This window comes from Arachis stenosperma, chromosome 8 (assembly GCF_014773155.1).
Source record: "Arachis stenosperma cultivar V10309 chromosome 8, arast.V10309.gnm1.PFL2, whole genome shotgun sequence".
In the NCBI taxonomy this organism is placed as follows: domain Eukaryota; kingdom Viridiplantae; phylum Streptophyta; class Magnoliopsida; order Fabales; family Fabaceae; genus Arachis; species Arachis stenosperma.
In genome coordinates, this window is record NC_080384.1 from 30,062,435 (window position 1) to 30,082,864 (window position 20,430).

At 29.6% G+C, this 20,430-nt stretch overlaps 1 protein-coding gene across 1 annotated transcript; it reads right to left on the minus strand.

Moving 5' to 3' along the window:
• Positions 1 to 14,364: 14,364 nt before the first annotated feature.
• Positions 14,365 to 15,252, minus strand: LOC130945033 (stress-response A/B barrel domain-containing protein At5g22580-like). The gene is made up of 2 exons (XM_057873684.1): positions 14,895 to 15,252; positions 14,365 to 14,789 (listed from the first exon to the last, which is right to left on the minus strand). Exons 1-2 carry the CDS (start codon positions 15,011 to 15,013, stop codon positions 14,588 to 14,590), a joined length of 321 nt encoding a protein of 106 aa, XP_057729667.1. The 5' UTR covers positions 15,014 to 15,252; the 3' UTR covers positions 14,365 to 14,587.
• Positions 15,253 to 20,430: the final 5,178 nt, after the last annotated feature.

Below are 20,430 nucleotides of genomic sequence, written 5' to 3' on the forward strand. Positions count from 1 at the left end.
TTATTTATGTGATGAATGTAAAAATTTATTTTTTTTTAATTATAATACATAATTAAATAGATGCATAAAATTTTTAATTTGAGAGTGTATTAAAATTAAATTAAAAATATATAAAATTTAATTATTTAAAAAAATAAAAATAATTATAAAATAAATTTCTATTATTTTATATAAACATACTTTTATATGCAGGTTTAGTTTTTTTTGTATTTAATTATTTATATATAATTCTAGTTTCAAATTATAAATACTAGTGTATTAATAAGCACTAACGTGTTAAATAATTCACTTTTTTTATTATTAAATGTGTATAAAAATAAATAAAAATAAAATTAATTAGGATGACAAATTATTTATAATTTAATTAAGATATTTTGAGTTCAAGTTTTAAAAATAAAAAAATATTTTATTTATAAATTATATATAATAAATAATATTTAAGAATAAAAGTGTTTATTAACTATTTTTAATTTTTATATCTCCATTATATTTTTAGTATAATCAATAAGGCGCAATAATATTTATTTTAATATATAGATATTTTTGTCTCTATTTCTAAAATTTTTTGGGTCCGTCACTGTCACTTAGTCATTAATATTGACTAAGTAATAATAAAAAATAATAAATTCTGATAGTGTATTTCTCTTTTTGTAACATACTACAACGCTTAGTTAAACATCTACGAAGAATGCTATATTGCTAGTGCACCAATTATGAGAGAAAGGAAAGATAAAAGAATATTATTGCCAATAGATTTTATGGACCGACTTTTTTGGGGTATAATCTTGTCTTCTGCAGCAAAAAAGGGAATCACACTGATTTAGACAAATAATAGAATGATTTTTCAAAACTTTGAATAGGTCAGAATATATGAAGTCACTCACTGCATTCTTTAGGATGGCAGAAGCACTTGAAGGCACGACCACATTTGCCATTAGGCTTTTCCCACTTTTTACAAGGATTCCTTATATGTCCTGGAATAATGTCAAATGACATCCTTGTCCCTAACTTGTAATCATACCCTGAAGAAGTTTTGCGGATCCTCAATAATTAAACATGGATAAGGCATTTTCAAAGCAAACCTAAAACGGCGACACTCAGATTATATTTTAAAATAACAAAAAGAGACTTCAAAGCAAACTATTTCGTCGCAGAAATTCCAGACACCTACTAAGGTGCTACTCGACTTGCGCATCTGAAAACAACACAATATGAGATGAGAATTGGGGTTCTCAGCACGGTAAAGGTGCGACGCACATAATATATAAAGTCTTGAGAATATCAGAGGCAATCCTAAAACGGCGACACTCAGATTATAAAGTTTAGAATTACTAAACAGAAACCGTAAAAGGGATAGGTGTCTAGGGAATTCTAAACTCAACTTAAACTCTATCTTAACCAAAGTTCTGAGAATCGGACCGGTCATCGAACCGCTCTAGTCACTGGTTCACTGGTCTAACCGGTCTAACCAGTAGTTCAACCGAAAAAACCGTTTTAAAATAAAATAATAAATAAATTATAAATAAACATCCTAAAATATAATTATAATCTAATATAAATCTTAAAATATCTTCAAAATTTAAAACACTACATAAAATATCATCAACCAAATCAATATGATCTTATCAAAATACAAACTCAAAAATTAAATAGTAAAAGAACATATCTAAAAATTAAATCCCAACATCATGATTTATCAATCATTCGAAATAGGAGGATTGACAGGCAAGTTATTATTCACAGATGCATTATTATCAGCAGTTGCTTCTTGATTAATACTATTATCCATAACTAAAATTAATAAAAGTTTTATTAATTAAAACAAAATTAAAGACCAGCCACAGCACAATGAAAAATAAAAAAATTATCAACATGACCATATCTAAATTCTGCCACCAACATTCAGCAACAAATAAAGCCAGCAAAACCAACAATAATTAGGAGCCAGCAACTACAAATCAAAGCAAAACCAGCAACTACAAAACAAAGAAGTATCCATAACCAAATACAAAATTAAAGACCAGCCACAACACATTGAAAAATAAAAAAATTATCAACATGACCATATCTAAATTCTGCCACCAACATTTAGAAACAAACAAAGAAATAAAAACAGCAGGACATTCAGCAGCAAAAACACCATTACCAACAGCATTCAACATTTAACAACAAAAATTAGCATTCAACAACAAAGTGTCATCAATAAAAACCATATGATCTTATTAAAATACAATATCAAAAGTTAAATAGTAAAAAAAAATATCTAATAAATATTAAAAACCAACATGAAGATTTATCAATCATCAAAATTCATAAATTAGAAGAACCTTGTGACTGACTATTATTCGAACTAGGTGGATTACGACTAGCAGAATCATTTGAATTAGGAGAATTGGCAGACGAATTATTACTCAACCAGGCATTATCAGCAACTGCTTCTTGATTAATACTTTCATCCATAACTAAAATCAATAAATCATAATCCAAATTAAAAACAACAACAGAACGGCTAGAAATCAAATAATAATCGATAAGACCATAGAACAGAATCAGTAATAAATCAGAAACAAAAGCACATATTAGAACAGAATCAGTAACATATCAGAAATCAATCACTAACTTCAGAGTTCAGATTCACAAATCCCTAATTTCATTATTATCATCTTTCAACAACACATGATTTCACAATTTAAAACCTTATTCACCAGCTTCTCTTCTAATTCATCTGGAATATACGCAAATGCACTTTACAGTATCCAAATATCCAAATACAACAACTCAATAATCTCAAGTTCTCAACTCTCAAGGACAGCAACAGGTATATAACAAAAAAATTAACAACGAAAGACAGAAGCAGAACCATAACAGAATCAAACAAAATCAGTCAATCACTGTAAAAACAAAAATTCAAAATAGAAATTAAAGACAATAGAACTACAAATTATCAATCCTAAACCACAGACAACAATAATTGAAGAAGAAAAATGAAAAATCAGTAAATCACAAATTCAAAATTATTAATTAACAATATTCAACCATTATTCAACCTATTATTCAACCTAGGAATTCATAGATTAACAATTATTCAACCCATAAGGCCATAACAAGTTTAGAGACTATTCAACAATAATTATTCAACAATTATTGTTAAAAAAATAGTAAAATACTTAGAAGAACAGAGCTGACGACGAAGGCATGAATAGAACTGGCGACGGAGGCAGGAACAGAGCTTGCGAGGAGGAGCAGAGCTTGCGACGGAGGAACAGAGCTACGCGACGGAGGCAGGAGGTGAGCCCGGTGACTGTGTTTCCACTGTTGAGAGTCTGAGACGTTAGCTGAGTGAGAGATCGAGTGAGATTTGAAGCTCCAACCGTCGACAGTGTCAGGAGCAGTTCGGCGGCTGAACGAAAGGGAGGGATTGAGCTCACCAGTGTTGAGAGAAACGGCCAGCTCGAGGATGATGGGAGGGACGAGAGAGGGAGTATATGCTGCGCCATTGGAGAATTTGAGGGAGTTAGGGTTGGTAGGGTTGGGGGTGAGGTGTTCTACTGAATGCTAAACAGCTGCGTTTTGGTGTTTTTGGGCAAAATAAGAAAACCGGTCGGGTCCCAGTTTGGTCCAACCGACCGGTTCTCGGCCGGTTCAGCGGTTTGAAAACAGTTTTGATTCTGGCGGTTTTTTATGTTGAACCAAACCGTAAAGGTCACCGGTTCGCAGTTAAATCGATCGAACTGGCCGGTCCGGTTCGGTTTTCAGAACCTTGATCTTAACACCCAACCTGTCCACCTTTCCTCCGTTCCTCCATCTCCAGTGAATTTACAAATACAGACAAACAGGCAATTGCAAACACAGGTAGGAGACAAGTAGTGCAAGTAGCAATTATCACAATTATCATAAGATATTCAGTTAGGCAATCCCAAATTAAGCATAGCAAACAAACAAACAAAATGCATATGATGAATGCCTATCCTACTGGCCGTGAGCTCACGTGTCGGATACTTTGCCAAAACCTGACACATCTGGTAGCTAACCCAGACATTGGTCTCTAGGTTGCACATCTCCAGGAGGATCATAAACAAAGGAGAGTGCCTTTCCACCTTCTCCTGGAGGTTTCACAAAGGAGAGTACCTTTCCACATTGAAGGAGTGTGCCTTTCCACCTTGCAACCAGAGAAGAATGTGGGAGAAAACAATACGAAGGAGAGTGTCTTTCCACCTTTCCCACATCTACATCACGACAAGAGAGGGAACTTCCGTCCTCAACTTGCCATATCGACCATTTTGGCCACACACAGTTATCCCCAAATCTCATCATTTATTATCATCATTTCCTTACATTCGTTTTTTATAGCCATAGCAACATGTATTCATTTAGCTTTCACATCATTCTCTTATAATTCATCACGTTTACCCTTTTCTTCATCCTCAAGTTACCTCAATTTCCTAGCTTCAACTAGTTACTAAGCTTACTAATAAGATCTAGGGTTAACAGGGCAAAAACACAGGTGCTAGAAAACAGAGTGTGTGCATACGCACACAAGTGTGGGTGCGCACAACTTGTGAAAAATAGAACGTGTACGTGCACATGAATGCATGCGTTCGCACACCAATCAGGAGTTACTTGGCGTGCGTGCGCCTCACCTATGTGAGCGCCACCAGTAGAAAGCATATCCTGGTGCGTGCGTGCGCACAATGACGTGCGTACGCACACTTTCCAAAAACACCAGGTATGCGTGCGCACAAAGGCGTGTGTACGCACAGGCAAAATTTTTGCTACTGCTGGGTGCGTGCGCTCAACAGTGTGCGTAGGCACATATCAAAAAACCTGATTCTGCTACATCCTTAAAATTTTCAGTTTTTAGTACCAAATTTTCGGCGTCCATAACTTCCTCTACAGAATTTGATTTTTTGCAAAATTTATATCGTTCTCAAGCTTATAAAACCCTCTTTAATTTAAAACAAATCTCATCTTCATCCAAAATTTGGAGAGCAAGTTATGGACTACCAAAGTTTATCAAAAATCAGTTTTACCAAAATTTACCAAACCCCTATTTTTACCAAAACCTCATTCCATACCAAATATTTCACAACCAAGGCATACCAATACTCAACCCCACACCTTCCATACATTTTACAACACACCACACCTAACATTCTCAATCATTCAATAACTCGCTACATATTCACACTCATCTTCACAATTCCAAATTCAAGACAATAACAATTATACTCATGTTTATACATAGCTCCCTTGTCACACATATCAACATGTACATTTAACTCTTTTATTCAACAATTACCCACAATAAATGCTTCACACCACTCTCATGAATGGCTCAACTCTTACATCAAAAATTTGCTAATTAATATCAAATATGCTAATTCAACCTCTATCAAACTCAATTAAATTCATCATTAAGTACCAACACCACACTTGCAACATAACCATCAATCACCACTCATTCTCAATATCATTTAATAAATTCATCAAGGTTGCTAAACATTAACATACATGTACATTTCAACTTATCCTATAGTTCTCTAGCCTAAGTTTTCACAGGGCATTACATATTAAATATGCGAAACCTAAACCATATCTTGGCCGATTTTTGTGTATTTTTCTGAGGCAACCCACTAGGTAAGATTGCAAGCCTCAACACCAAAAATTCAGCTTCTAGTTTCCAACTCCAAGCTTCCAATGTTCCCAATTAGCTTCATACCACATATATACATCTCACCTATATCATATCATGAATATCCATACATACACACTTAATTTTCAACATACATAACCAAGAAATCCAATAGAGTTTGAGGGTTCTCACCTCACCAATAGAGAATTGGGACAAGACTTAGCAAGTCTACCAAGTTAATTCGATCTTAAACACCGAAATTACACAAAATCTCAATTCCAAAGCCCAATGATTTTCGAAACTGTAAATGGGGAAATTAAGGAAGAAAACGTGAATTTCTTACCTTACAATGTATCGGGCTTTATAGAGCTTGACGCCGCAGACACGTGGTTGCAAACGGTGTGAAGATCGGAGCTCCGAATTAAAAGTTATTGAGAATGAAATTTGAGTGAGGGTTTGGAACTCCTTCTTCCCCTCCTTGAGTTTCAACGTGCTTCTTGCTGAATGAGGAGGAAGATGAGCTTTAGCTCATTTAAATGATGGGTCCGGTTGGGCTCCACGGGCCTAGTTTGGATCCGGTTTAATTGGTTCAGTCCGTTCGATCCAATCTTGGGCCAAATTCTTTGAAATAAGTGTCAAAATTCTCGTTTTAAAGAGATTTATCCTAGTTTAATATAAAATTCACATTTTTTATTTTCTTTATTAAAATTTAATTTATTGACTAATTATTCGCTAATTTTTTGGGGTTTACACATACACTGAAAATTCTTAAACAATACACTCAAATATATTCGTGTTATACCCAAATATCTTATTGTTACACCTAAATTTTCTACAAATACAGAAAAATATTCCCTCTAATGCTGTATTTTTTTCTTTTTTTTCTTATTTCTTTCTTTCTTTTAGTTGAATGAATGTAAGTTCATCATCTTCTAAGTAATTTTGAAGTATTATGTGTTTCTTCTTCTTCTTTGTTTGATTTTTTTGTTTTTATTCTTGTTAAGAGAGTCAAACAAGAAAAAACTTGAGAAGGAAAAGATGAATAAGAAAAAAAGAAGAAGAAGAAGCAGTAGAAGATGAAGAGAGTAAAAGGAAGAGTTTTGAATTATACAGAACTTATCAGCACACATACACCGAAAATTCTTAAACAATACACTCAAATATCTTTGTGTTACACCCAAATATTTTATTGTTATACCCAAATTTGCAGCAAATATAGAAAAATGTTTCCTCCAATGATACATTTTTTTCTTCTTCTTTTTTTCCTTATTTCTTTCTTTCTTTTAGTTGAATGAATACAAGTTCATCATCTTTCAAGTAATTTTGCAACATTATATGTTTCTTCTTCTTCTTTGCTTGATTTTTTTTGTTTTTATTCTTGTTAAGAGAGTAAAGCAAGAAGAAGAAGAAGAAATAGGAAGAATTTTGAATTATGCAGAACTTATCAGCACACATGCACCGAAAATTCTTAAATAATATACTTAAATATCTTCGTGTTACCTCCAAATTTGCTGCAAATAGCCAAATACAAAAAATTATTTCCTCTGATGTTGTATTTTTTTCTTCTTTTTTTCTTTATTTCTTTCTTTCTTTTAGTTGAATGAATGTAAGTTCATCATCTTCCAAGTAATTTTGTATCATTATGTGTTTCTTTTTCTTCTTTATTTAATTTATTTTGTTTTTATTCTTGTTAAGAGAGTAAAACAAGAAGAAACTTGAGAAGATAAAATAAGAAAGAAAAAATGAATAAAAAAAGAAGAAGATGATGATGATGATGATGATGATGATGAATTTTAAATTATGCAGAACTTATCAACACATATACACTAAAAATTCTTAAATAATACACTCAAATATCTTCGTATTACACCAAAATTTGCTGCAAATACAGAAAAATATTTTCTTTAATGCAGAACTTTTACATTGCATTCAATTCAAATCATCAACGATGAATAACAATTTTCACAAACAAAAACAACATTATTCACCTACACAATCATAAACTACTAACGAAAACATTAACTAGAATCGAATCATACATCAGCCACTTGATTGGATTCAAAACAATAATCAATTTCATTTTGGTTTAATTGACAATCTGAACTTAAATTATTCATTATATTCAACAACGAGATAATTGTTCAAAACTGATTGTAGAACTTGATTTCAAAAATGTAGAGAACGAACAAGAGAAACACCGAAAACGCAGAGATGGAAGAGAACGTAGATTGAAAACGTTGAGAAAATTTGAAAACAGAAACGAAATCCTTTTAAAAAAGGCAGTTATATATTCGCGCGTTGATTGAAAAGTTAGTTAGATTAAGAGGCGCGTGAGGTGAATTAGAATAAAATAACTTATATGAACTTGTATGAAAAAATGACTTGTATGTGAAGAATAATTGTTTTTAAATAAATATGATGAAATTTTATTTCTAGAAGTTACTTTAAGTTGTGAATTATGATTTTATTTTCAGTCATTTTTAACCGTTGATCTTAATTATATATATTATATATATTTTTTATAATTAAAATCAATTATTAAAAATTATTAAAACATCAATATACCAGTATATTCGAAAATTTTCTAAACTCTGTTGTATATATCTAAAGAGTTACCTACAAAAACATTATACTTATTATTGTTTTGGCTTAAGAAGTAAAATCAGTGAACTTGATCCAAAAGAGTTTTGGTCTAATTGAATTGTAAAGATATTGGGCTGAGATATAATTGAACAAATAAGAAAAGATAATCTAAATTTTGAATAAATATATATCTTAATAGACTATTTAGTATAAAGAAAAAAATTATCAGTAATTGTTTTACATTTATATAGCAACAAATTTATTTACGTATTATTTTTTAGTAATTATCATTATTTTTTTATATTTCTATTAATCAATAATTCTAATAATTTTAATATAGATGTTTTATTTAAAAAGATTTATGTATTAAATAATTAGATTTATTAACATTTAAATAAAAAAATAATTATGTGATGTAATTTAAATATAATAACATTAATTAGAAAAGAATCGATTATCTATAGTGAGATTCGATATATTATTCTATTAAGAAAAAAATAAATCACATGATATAAATTGAAAATATAGCGAATTAGATATTTTATTTATAAAAAGATCAATTGTCAAAGTAAGTAAGATATAATGAGGTATTAATATTGGATATAGAGAATTTAATAGGTAGAATTAAAAAGAAAACTTAATATTTGGTCGGATACAAGATATTTGGTCGGTTGGTATGTGGCATTTGGATACTCTTTATTCTCTTTTATCTCAAAATCTGAAAGGTAATATTCTCTCTTACAATCCAGATGAACAAGCAGGTCCGGAAGTGGGTTGGTATTGGAGTGGGTCTGCTGCCAAAGTCTATAACTCACGCAATGGTTACTTGTGGTTATGTAAGCAACTGTTTGGTTGGGAGGAGCGGGAGAATTGGTTTTGGCTTTGGCGTCAGCTTGTTCCGGAAAAGCATAAGTTTTTGGCTTGGTTGTGTCTTAAGGAGGCTCTTCCTACTGCAAGTTTTCGCTTTAGAAGAGGGATGTCGTCATCGGATAAGTGTCCAAGATGTCTTTCTAGCCAGGAATCAGTTTTACATTATATTCGAAATTGTCCAAAAGCTCAGCTTGTCTGGCATAAGTTGGATATTTCTTGTCATCCTTTGGATTTGAAGAACTGGTTCTTGTATCATAGTAGAGAGCATCCGTTCAAGTTCTTTTCGGGACTTTGGTGGATATGGCGAGCAAGGAATAATGACATATTTAATCCCCATGAAACTTGGCCTCCGGAAAAAGTGATTTGTCTGGCATTAACCTCAGAAAAAGGGCTTAGGAATATTTTTGAATTACAACGTATGTCCATTTCCTCTACTCTAAATGGTTTTTGGAATCCTCCGTCCATTGGTACTTTTAAGATTAATTGTGATGCTAGTTATTTTGGTTCGGGTGATAGTGTTGGTTTTGTTTGTGTTATTAGAGATTGTAATGGGAGCTGGCAAATGGGTGTTTGGGAATGATTGAGAGTAATAGTATTCTTCAAGGAGAATTGTTTGCTATTTGGAGAGGATATCTCTTAGCTCGGGATGTGGGTCAACGAGATGTTATTTGTGAGACGGATTGTGTGGAAGCATTTAATCTTGTTACTCAAGATGGTTTTGGGTTTATTGATCCATTGGTGCTCAAAATAAGAGATATCATGCATTGGAATTGGCGTGTTGACTTTCGTTTGATTATGAGAGATGCAAACACGGTGACAGATACTATGGCAAAGATGGCGATGAAGTTACAACTTTCGCATGTGGAGCTTCTTTCACCTTGGGAGGAGTTTAAGAGTAGTCTTAAACAGGACTGCCCCTCTATTTAAGCAGTTTCTTGTTTTTTTTTGTTTTGTTTTTCTTTGTTTAATTTATTTCAATCACCAAAAAAAAAAGAAAACTTAATAATATGTGACATATTTTAGTGTCAATATTTAAATAAATTATCTCTATAAATCTATTTAAAGAAAGAATCTATTACAATATATAATTGAAAAAGTGTAATATAATCAATTTATAAAAAAATAACTAAAGATAAATGATATATAATAAGAATCAATAATAGGCATATACATTTTGAAGAGGTAGAGTTTTAAAAAAATATTAATAAAAGCATAAATTAAATAGATATTAAGACTTTTAAAAAATATTAATATATATTATTTTATTTAAATTATTAAGACTTTTAATAGATTTTATTTTATTTTTTGTAGTTAATATATAATAAAAAGGTAGTAGCAGGTTCATTGCTAGACAAATGTCCAATCTCAATATACCATCGTTAGTTTTATGTAGCATTTTTGTAATAACGCGTTTGTTATCATCGTTTGTTAACATGATTAATAATGTGTTTGTTATCATTTCTTTGAACATTAAACATTTTCTCCCTTAATGTGGATCTATTTTTTGTTCCATTTAAGTAACCATTTTAACTCTGATGGATGAAAGATATTATTAATCTAGATTTTAAGATTATTATCGTAACCGTGTCAAACTCAAGTAGTAATGAAAGTTAAAGAACTCAAAAAGCTCTGCAAAACCTTCAGCGGCATATTTATTATCATGCTAAAATTAATGTAGGATTTGATCATTTTATTCTCTCACAAGGCTTGGTAGATGTTTTACAGTTGGAGCTTCCAAGAATTTAATGTATAGTGGACAATTTTATTTTATATATATGTCCTATCTTTAGTAGAATGATTTTGAGGATTTTTCATGTAATTATTACCTTTAACAAACTGATTTGAAAACAAAATAACAAATTTAAAAGGAGGGTTCATAAGAAGAGCAAGTTTTTAAATTACATCTGCTACACATACAAATTTTTTTAATATATAAATTTATATAAATTAGTCTAAATTTAACAAAAAAGTTTTCAGTTCAAATTGTGTGTAAACATATACGTGCTTTTTTAACTATTAAATAATACAAATAATTCTTTTTCCTCAATCAAAACTGCAACGCTTAAAATTCGAACAAGGATTAAAATCTCTCAAAAATCTCTTAAAATCATCACAAAAAGTAAAAGAAGTTGTGAAGCTGAATTCGAAAAGAATTATAAGTAATGAAATAAGAAAATGAAGAAGAAGAAGAAACAGTAGAAAATGAGGAGGAGGAAGAGGAAGAGTTTTGAATTATGTAGAACTTATCAGCACACATATATCGAAAATTTTTAAACAATACACTCAAATATCTTCGTGTTACAACCAAATATCTTATTGTTACACCCAAATTTGCTGCAAATACAGAAAAATGTTCCTTCTAATGCTACATTTTCTTCTTCTTTTTTTCTTATTTCTTTCTTTCTTTTAGTTGAATGAATGTAAGTTTATCATCTTCTAATATAAGTAATTTTGCAGTAGTATTATATGTTTCTTTTTCTTCTTTATTTGATTTTTTTGTTTTTATTCTTGTTAAGAAAGCAAAATAAAAAAAATTGAGAAAGTAAAACAAAAAAGAAAAGATGAATAAAAAAAAAGAGGAAGAAGATGGTGATGATGATGAAAAAAAAAAAAGAAGCAGTAGAAGATGAGAAGAGGAAAAGGAAAAGTTTTGAATTATGCAGAACTTATCAACACACATACACCGAAAATTCTTAAACAATACACTCAAATATCTTCGTGTTACACCCAAATATTTTATTGTTATACCCAACTTGGCAGCAAATACAGAAAAATATTTTCCTCTAATGCTGCATTTTTTTCTTCTTCTTCTTTTCCTTATTTCTTTCTTTCTTTTAGTTGAATGAATGTAAATTCATCATCTTCCAAATAATTTTGCAGCATTATATGTTTTTTCTTCTTCTTTGTTTATTTTTTTGTTTTTATTCTTGTTAAGAGAATAAAACAAGAAGAAACTTGAGAAGGTAAAATAAAAAGAAAAGATGAATAAGAAAAAAAAAAGAAGAAGATCGTGATGATGATAAAAAAAAAAAGAAGAAGAAGAAGCAAAAGATGAGGAGGAGGAAGAGGAAGAATTTTGAATTATGCAAAATTTATCAGTCTACATGCACCAAAAATTTTTTAACAATACACTCAAATATCTTCGTGTTACTCCCAAATTTGCTGCAAATACAGAAAATTATTTCTTCTAATGTTGTATTTTTTTCTTCTTTTTTTCTTTCTTTCTTTCTTTTTTTAGTTGAATGAATGTAAGTTCATCCTCTTCTAAATAATTTTGTACCATTATGTGTTTTTTCTTCTTTATTTGATTTGTTTTGTTTTTATTCTTGTTAAGAGAGTAAGACAAGATGAAACTTGAGAAGATAAAATAAGAAAAAAAAGCTGAATAAAAAAAAGAAGATGATGATGATGATGATGAAAAAGAAGAAGAAGAAGAAGAAACAGCAGAAGATGAAGAGGAGAGAGAAGAAGAATTTTGAATTATGCAAAACCTATAAGCACGTATACATAAAAAATTATTAAATAATACACTCAAATATCTTCGTATTACACCGAAATTTGCTGCAAATACAGAAAAATATTTTCTTTAATGCGGAACTTTTACATTACACTCAATTCAAACCATCGACAATGAATAACAATTCTCACAAACAAAAACAACATTATTCACCTACAGAATTATAAACTATTGATGAAAACATTAATTAGAATTGAAACACACCTCAGCCACTTGATTGGATTCAAAATAATAATCAACTTCGTTCTGGTTCAATTGACAAATTGAACTTAAATTATTCATTATATTCAACAACGAAATAACTGTTCAAAACTGATTTTAAAAATGTAGAGGACGAACGAGAGAAACACAGAGAACGTAGAGATGGAAGAGAACGTAGATTGAAAACGTTGAGAAAATTTGAAAACAGAAACGAAATCTTTTCAAAAAAGACAGTTATATATTTGCGCGTTGATTGAAAAGTTAGTTAGATTAAGAGGTGCGTGCGGTGAATTAGGGTAAAATAACTTCCGGAGTTTAAATTCTTGGATCACTCATGCGGGTTTCTAAAAATGTTAAAAGAGGACTGGTGGGGGTTAGGGAATTTCTCAGGTGTTGCGAAATTTTTCAACAAATCAATTAAGAGCTACAAGAGTGGACTGACTTTGATCTTTTAGTTGTTGACGACATTGCTAGATATAACTTTGGAGGGATGTCTATTTGTTTGATTAGCATTTGTTTTTTGTTTATTTGTTTTGTTTAGTTGCTCCATCTTGTTGTGTTGAGCTCTTTTCTTCAAAAATAAATTTGAATAAATATATATCTTAAAAGACTATTTAGTATAAAGTAGAAAATTATTAGTAATTATTTTACATTTATATAACAACAAATTTATTTACGTATTATTTTTTTAATAAATTTTGTTTAAATGTGCTCTAAAAATCATCAAATGAAAAAAGAATTTATTAAAAATATATAAATTAATGTTAATTAAAATATTAAAAAATATGAGCCACTTTAAATTTTATATATTAATTTTTTTAATCAGGTTGAATATTAATATAAAAAAAGAAATTAACTATTCAATTGATTTGTATACTAGATAATTATTTTTTTCAATATATATATATATATAAATTTTTTATAAATAAACTATATATTAAATATAACAAAATAGAAGCATCACCATACCTAATTTTCATTCAGGGCATAGTGTTAATGACCCTATTTTTGGTATTATTTTATATTCTAATTTTTTTTATTAGAAAAAGGTGATATTATATTATTGCTTTTGGGGGGAATCTCTGTGGGGCTTTATGTTTTTCTGATTTCATTTGTCATTGCCTTTTTGACATGGAATATTTATAAATTGGAGCCATATTTTTATTTAAAATTGATTATGGGGATGTAAAATACATGCATGTTGAACACCATTGACATTGATGATTCTGTCTCGTTTTCTCTGCCATATTGAAAGCATCTTTTCCTCCCACTCGTGTTTAGGCTCTTTAATTAAGGCAGGGGCAAGTGATGATGTTATTGTCTCAAAGTTAGTGAAGGCCTTTCTGTCAAGGTGAAAAAGATGCTGTAGTTTTTACATAGGAGTTAGGACCTGTTTTCTTTTTCTGGTTTTCAAAGTTATCAATTGCATATCATAAACTAAATTAATCTAATGGTATTAAACTAGTACTATTAAATTATGCATCTTTGTGCATGTAAGGAGTTTTCAGATTGAAATTGACATTACCAAACACAAACTCCTAGAACTATCCATCATCAACAATTAAAAGGCAAAAAAAGAGTTCAGCATTGAATTCATAAGATTTCAAATTGCAGGAAATCATGTAGGAACATACTAAATAAAGCACAACTGAACTACAAACAGTGGACACAATGCAAGCACACGCAAATAACATACATTTTGGTAATAAAGAGATCAAGCATTTTTCAAAGATGGAACAATCCTTATCATTATTACTGTTATTATTATTGTACTATAAGTAGGATCATGCTGGTGCCTTCTTGACAAGGGTAGATGAGAAATCCAGCACCACAATCTTCTCAATAGCTGCTGAAAATGTTGCTGAGAATTCAACATGATTTGGATGGCTCTGAAATGCAACAAAGTCTTCTTTATTTCCAAATGTCATCAAGAATGCATGAGTAAAACCTTGTCTCAGCATATCTAAGCTTTCAATGTCCTGTCCCCTTTTTAACACAAACATAACAAAACATGATTATAATACAAAGAATGTAACTTTCTCACTAAGATTAATAAGGAGATAAATATTAATGAAGGAAATGAATTAGTACCATTCAAAGGACTTAACAGCATCAATCTCAGAGACCAACTTCTCCATCCCTTTGGTGAGATCTTCAACAGCAACACCTTCCTTGAACTTCACAATCACAAAGTGCTTGAAGTCTGCCATGGCTATCTATCTATCTAGTTACTAGTTACTAGTTACTATACTTTTGGAAGAAGAACTAAGAGGCTATAACAATAAGCATGATAATATATAAAGCAGAGTTTTTATTTACGCGTTAAAAGCACAGAGTCCACAGTACCCTGAAACATGTTCAGTGTCAGAAGTCAGAACCCCATGACCCCATTGTTTTCACAGTCACATTCAATTACCAAAACAAAAAAAGTTGTAGGAGACAGCATCCATGGCCTCAATCTCATGAAAGGTACCCACTTCTTTGATCTTATATAGACTTATCAAATAATAAGGCAAAATTATCCTAACCATCAAACAGTAAAAATTTGTCTTGTTGCTTTGTGTCATCATCGCACATGAATGGCTGGCCCCATCCATGCTCTCTTCTTTCCTTCTTTTGGTTCGTGCAATGGACTTAAAAAATTCTTTTTCGGTTATTAAATACCCGTGTAAAATTAGTTATATTTAAATTAAAAAATAAAGTTAAAAATTTACTTTTATAAAATTAATAATTAAAAATTATTAAATAATAATTTAATAAAATATATGAAATTATTTAATAATTTTTAACTGTTAATTTTATACGAAGACACTTGCACCTAAATTTGTACCGAATAATAAAGTTAAACTATTCTAATTAAATTAAAGTGTTTCTTCCAAATTTACGTTAGAGTTTTGATTTAATTTTGACATGGAAGTTTGATGGGTGGTTGGGCTGATTTAGAATGAGAGGGAAAATGATGATGAAGATAGAAAGGGGGACACATTTTCTTGGCTCTGAGAAACTTTACTTTTTGTGAGAAATGTGCAGTGATAGTTGGTGGAGTTTTGCCCATGTCGTTTGCCATGTGCACCGCCAAGCTAAGGGGGGTAAATTATTGGACTTGGATGGACATACATGCTCTGTACTTAATCCTTAAGGAATCTTAGTCTTAAGAGGAATGATGTCTAAGTCACATTAAATTCATATTCTCGTGTGTCTAGTGTCTTCACTCTTCACTACCCTTCTCACACAATTCACTAATTTATTCTCAATTAATTCACTATTTTCGCCAATGATTTATTTATTTATTTAAGTAGGACACAGGTTATTATTATTAGTAAAAAAAATTAAATAATTTTTAATAAATATCTTTTTTATTTTATATTTTTAAATAAATTATTATTTTTATTTATAAAATTTTAGAATGCTAATAAATTTACTTATAAAATAAAAAAAAATTTATACTCATAAAAGATAATTTTTATGTAATTTTATTTATAGGTAGATTTATTAATATTCAGAATTTTTGTGATAAAAATAATAATTTGTTCATATTTTGACTTTCTTAGTATATAGATAATTTTTTCATTTATATATGAACATATTTGTCAATGTTTGAATTTTTATTTATAAAAAAAATATTCTATTTTTTTATAAAAAAAAATTAAATTAATAATTTTAATTCATACTTTTGAACACACATTTTATGGGCAACTATATCTTGTGTATATTTGTGAAATGATGTGTTATCTACAAATATCTTGGATGGTCTAATAAGTTTTATTAGATTAAAGCAGAAGATAATGTGGGTTTGTGAAATGATCCGCCATCTATAAATGTCTTGGATGGTCTATCAAAATCAAAGTAAATATTAGACCCCAGCTGGTAATATGTCTTAATCAACACTAATCAATCAGAATGTCTTATTTTGTACTGATTTTCTTTATTTCTTTTTAATTTTTCTGTATGACTCATCACAATTTCCATCTATCATTTGATAACGATGATGCACTTAATTAGTGAATAATAGTAAGCTTTAATTGAAGTTCCTGTATGATTTTTCTTTGTTAACAAAATGACATAAGCTTAAATGCACAGATTTTTGTTTTCTCTCTCACTATTTCCTTTCACATGTGGATCTTGTCTTAGAGAAGCAAGAGTCATTATGATATACGCAAATGGTAAATTAATTCTTTCATGACGATTTCAATTAATGGCTGGTTTTTCTATTTTTTTACTCGCGGTTGAATCAGCAGCAAGCAATAATAGACACTCCATAGTAACAATGTACAGTGAAAACGCAAGAGGAAGAAATTAAATTAAGGTTTAATATTGAAAATGTTCCTAAAGATTACACGTGTTAATTTTGTTATTAAAATAAAAAAAAATTAAATTTACTTTTAATAAATATAAAATTTAATCAAATTAATCATTCCGTCTATAACATATAACATAAATTATTTTATATTATATTATTATTTAATTGACCAAAAAATTAAATTTTTTGTTTCTTATAGTATTCTACAATTTAGCAACTTAAGGATTAATTTTTTATAAATATGAACTTCATTTGAAAGTTTGTCTTACTACTGGTCAATAAAATATTGCATACACAAGCTAAGATTCGAATCTGAACACTTGATTAAGAAAATGAGTAAACTAATCATTCGATTAATTTGAATTAGTTAAAGAATTAAAAATAAATAGCCATTTTTTACCATAAAAAATTCGAACGATAACAAAATTGACAAAAAAAATTAAACTAATCTTATAAATTATATCCATGAAAGATTAATTATGTTTGTCAAAAGTATTCATTGTTAAATTTTTATTAATTTTATTAAAAAAATATGTCAAAATTTTAAATTGCTCTTATCATCATCTTTAACCTCTTAAAACAACAATAATCAAAGCCACCTCTATTTTTCAAATTATAATCTCCGTAATCATCTTTCATCATTACCTTCACTACCAATATCACCATCAACAACATTATCGAAATAATACAACACAACAAAAAGAATCACTCCATTTTTACTAACACTACCACCAAATTAAAATTAAACAAAAATGTTTAAGTTTAATTGAAGAACCATAGAAGAATGACAACTCTAAGAAGGATTAGAAAAGTGTTATTTTCGATACCGCCGTGACATGACTTCTAGCCGTCGCACTCTCCTGCAGCCAATTTTAGAGTTGCATTCATCACAAAGAAATGGCGATAAGCTTTTGAAATTAATTTTCACAATAATCGAATCATCAAGTCAGATTATAGTACTAATAGCCCCATCAAAAATTAAATCTCTTTTAAAATCATCAAAAAGCGATTATCTGCACCACCCAAAACAAGCTCAAAAAGCAACAACTTCTTCTCCAACTCAACAAAAGAAACAATTTCTTATTTTGCTTTTTAGAATATCCCCTTGCCTTTTATACCTCCATCAAATTCAGATTCAAATTAGACAAAAAAAAAAAAGGTTCAGAACTGTTGCAGTTATAAGCATAATTATGGAGACATAGTTGTTGTTGATAATTGTGGTATCGTCGTAGTAAGGATTGGACTCATACTTAAGGGTGACAATAGGGCGGGTAGGAGCGGAGTTTTGCTGTATCCGATCTCGTCCCGCCCTACAATAACTAGCATCAAACCCGTTTCATTTTTACTCGCAGGTAGTAAAAACTTAAATCTTAACCCACTCCTATAATTATTAAAATCTAATAAATAAAATAAAATTTTAAAATTTATATAGCCATCATTACATACATAACACAAATTAAAATAAAAATTTAAATATGATACAATATTATTAATCATTTTACTAATTATTTTATTTATATTACATATTAAAAGTATATATATTTAGATGAATTCTATGGTACTTATAATTTGATATCTAACTTTTGCCTAACTTACTTTTTATGACAACTTTTGAATATTTATTAATTATTTACTTTTATACTTTTAAAATTAAACATTGATTTTTAACTCTTTTTTGTAAGTTAGGCAAACACTTTTAGGCACCATAACAATTACTATATATTTATGTATATATTATATATACGGGGCGAGTTTAACCTAAATCCGACTCCGCCCAATAACCCGCCCCGAATGAGTAGGGGCGGGATGGGTACCCACAAGTTTGGATAGTATTGCTATCCTTACTCGTGCTCGAAATTGGGGTGGTGCTACTCCTCCTTCTAGCGACAATAAGGATGACGGCGAAAAGTAGCTGTTAACGACGCAAGATAGCAATCAAAAAGTCTAGTTGTTAAAGTGAGACTACGAAGTTTGTTGGTGAGACAATCCAGATATGGCATTGACGAGGTTGGTTGTGAGAAAGAGTTATCAGGGGTGCAGAATAGCAATCAAACAACTCAGTGGTCATGTTGAGACAATAATACTGGCGAGAAGTAGATCTGACGACGACAAAATTAGCTGTGAAAAAACTAGCAGCGACGATCTGGAGAGTTAGAGGTGACTGAAGATAGTGTCACTAGATGATGAACTTATCGCTGTAATTGAGGGAGAAAGACTAAGCTGCGGAAGAATATTGATTGGAGAGTAAAGAGAATGAGAGAGGTGATTCAGATGATTGAGGGAAAATGAAAAAAGTGAGGATGAGAGAAGTTAATTCTGGTTCGGAAAGAGATTAAGTAGAAGGGATTGGGATGAAATAAAAAAATATAATGTCAGAATTTTTTAAAAATTTTAATGGAGTTAATTTAAAATTTATTGAATGGATATTTTTGACAAATAAAATTAATATAAAATTAATTTAATTTTTTTATAGTCATCAATTTTGTCAATATTCAAATTTTTTATAATGAAAGATGATTATTTTTTTAAAAAAATTAATTTAATTTATCGTTATATCTTTTAAATATCAATTTAAAGTATTTATTTTTCCGGTACCATGTGAATCCATTAAATTGAATTGAATTTGAAAGCGAAACACATGAGCCTAGCTAGCTAGAACTCAGTAGGAGGTAGGAAATCAATGAAGCAACTAGGAGTACTTACTACTTAGCAAGAAATTATAGCTCACTAGGCAACACTATATATATAGATACTATTTGCGGCCATAACCCAAAACGTGTGTGTATGAGTGTTTTGCTCCATTTATTTAGTTTTCTGACACTGAAAAAATGCGCGGTGAAGGAGGTTGTCATTATGGATATGTATAAAATTAATATAATAATTATGTATATATTGAATATGCTATATTTATATATATTATTAAATTTTCTTTAAAAAAATTAATATTAAAAAGAATATTAATAAATTTTAATAAATATAAAATATTGTATTATATAAATAAATATTTTTTAATATATAAACTTTAAATAATAATATATCTTTTTATTTTTAAATAAATAAATGTAAAATATATAAATTTATGTTAACATCTAATACACACATTAAAATTATTGATTTTAGACATAACCTACCATCATCATAGGATAAACAGCAAGGACCGCACACAATCCTTGGGTCTAGTATATACATTTGAATCATAATTAATATGGACATTATTATATTGGATTCAGAGTCGGTTTGGGAGAAACTACTTTTTTTTTTTTTTAATTATAAAAAGTCACCATGGATGTATTTGCCATTATTTAAAAAAAATATAATTTTTTACAA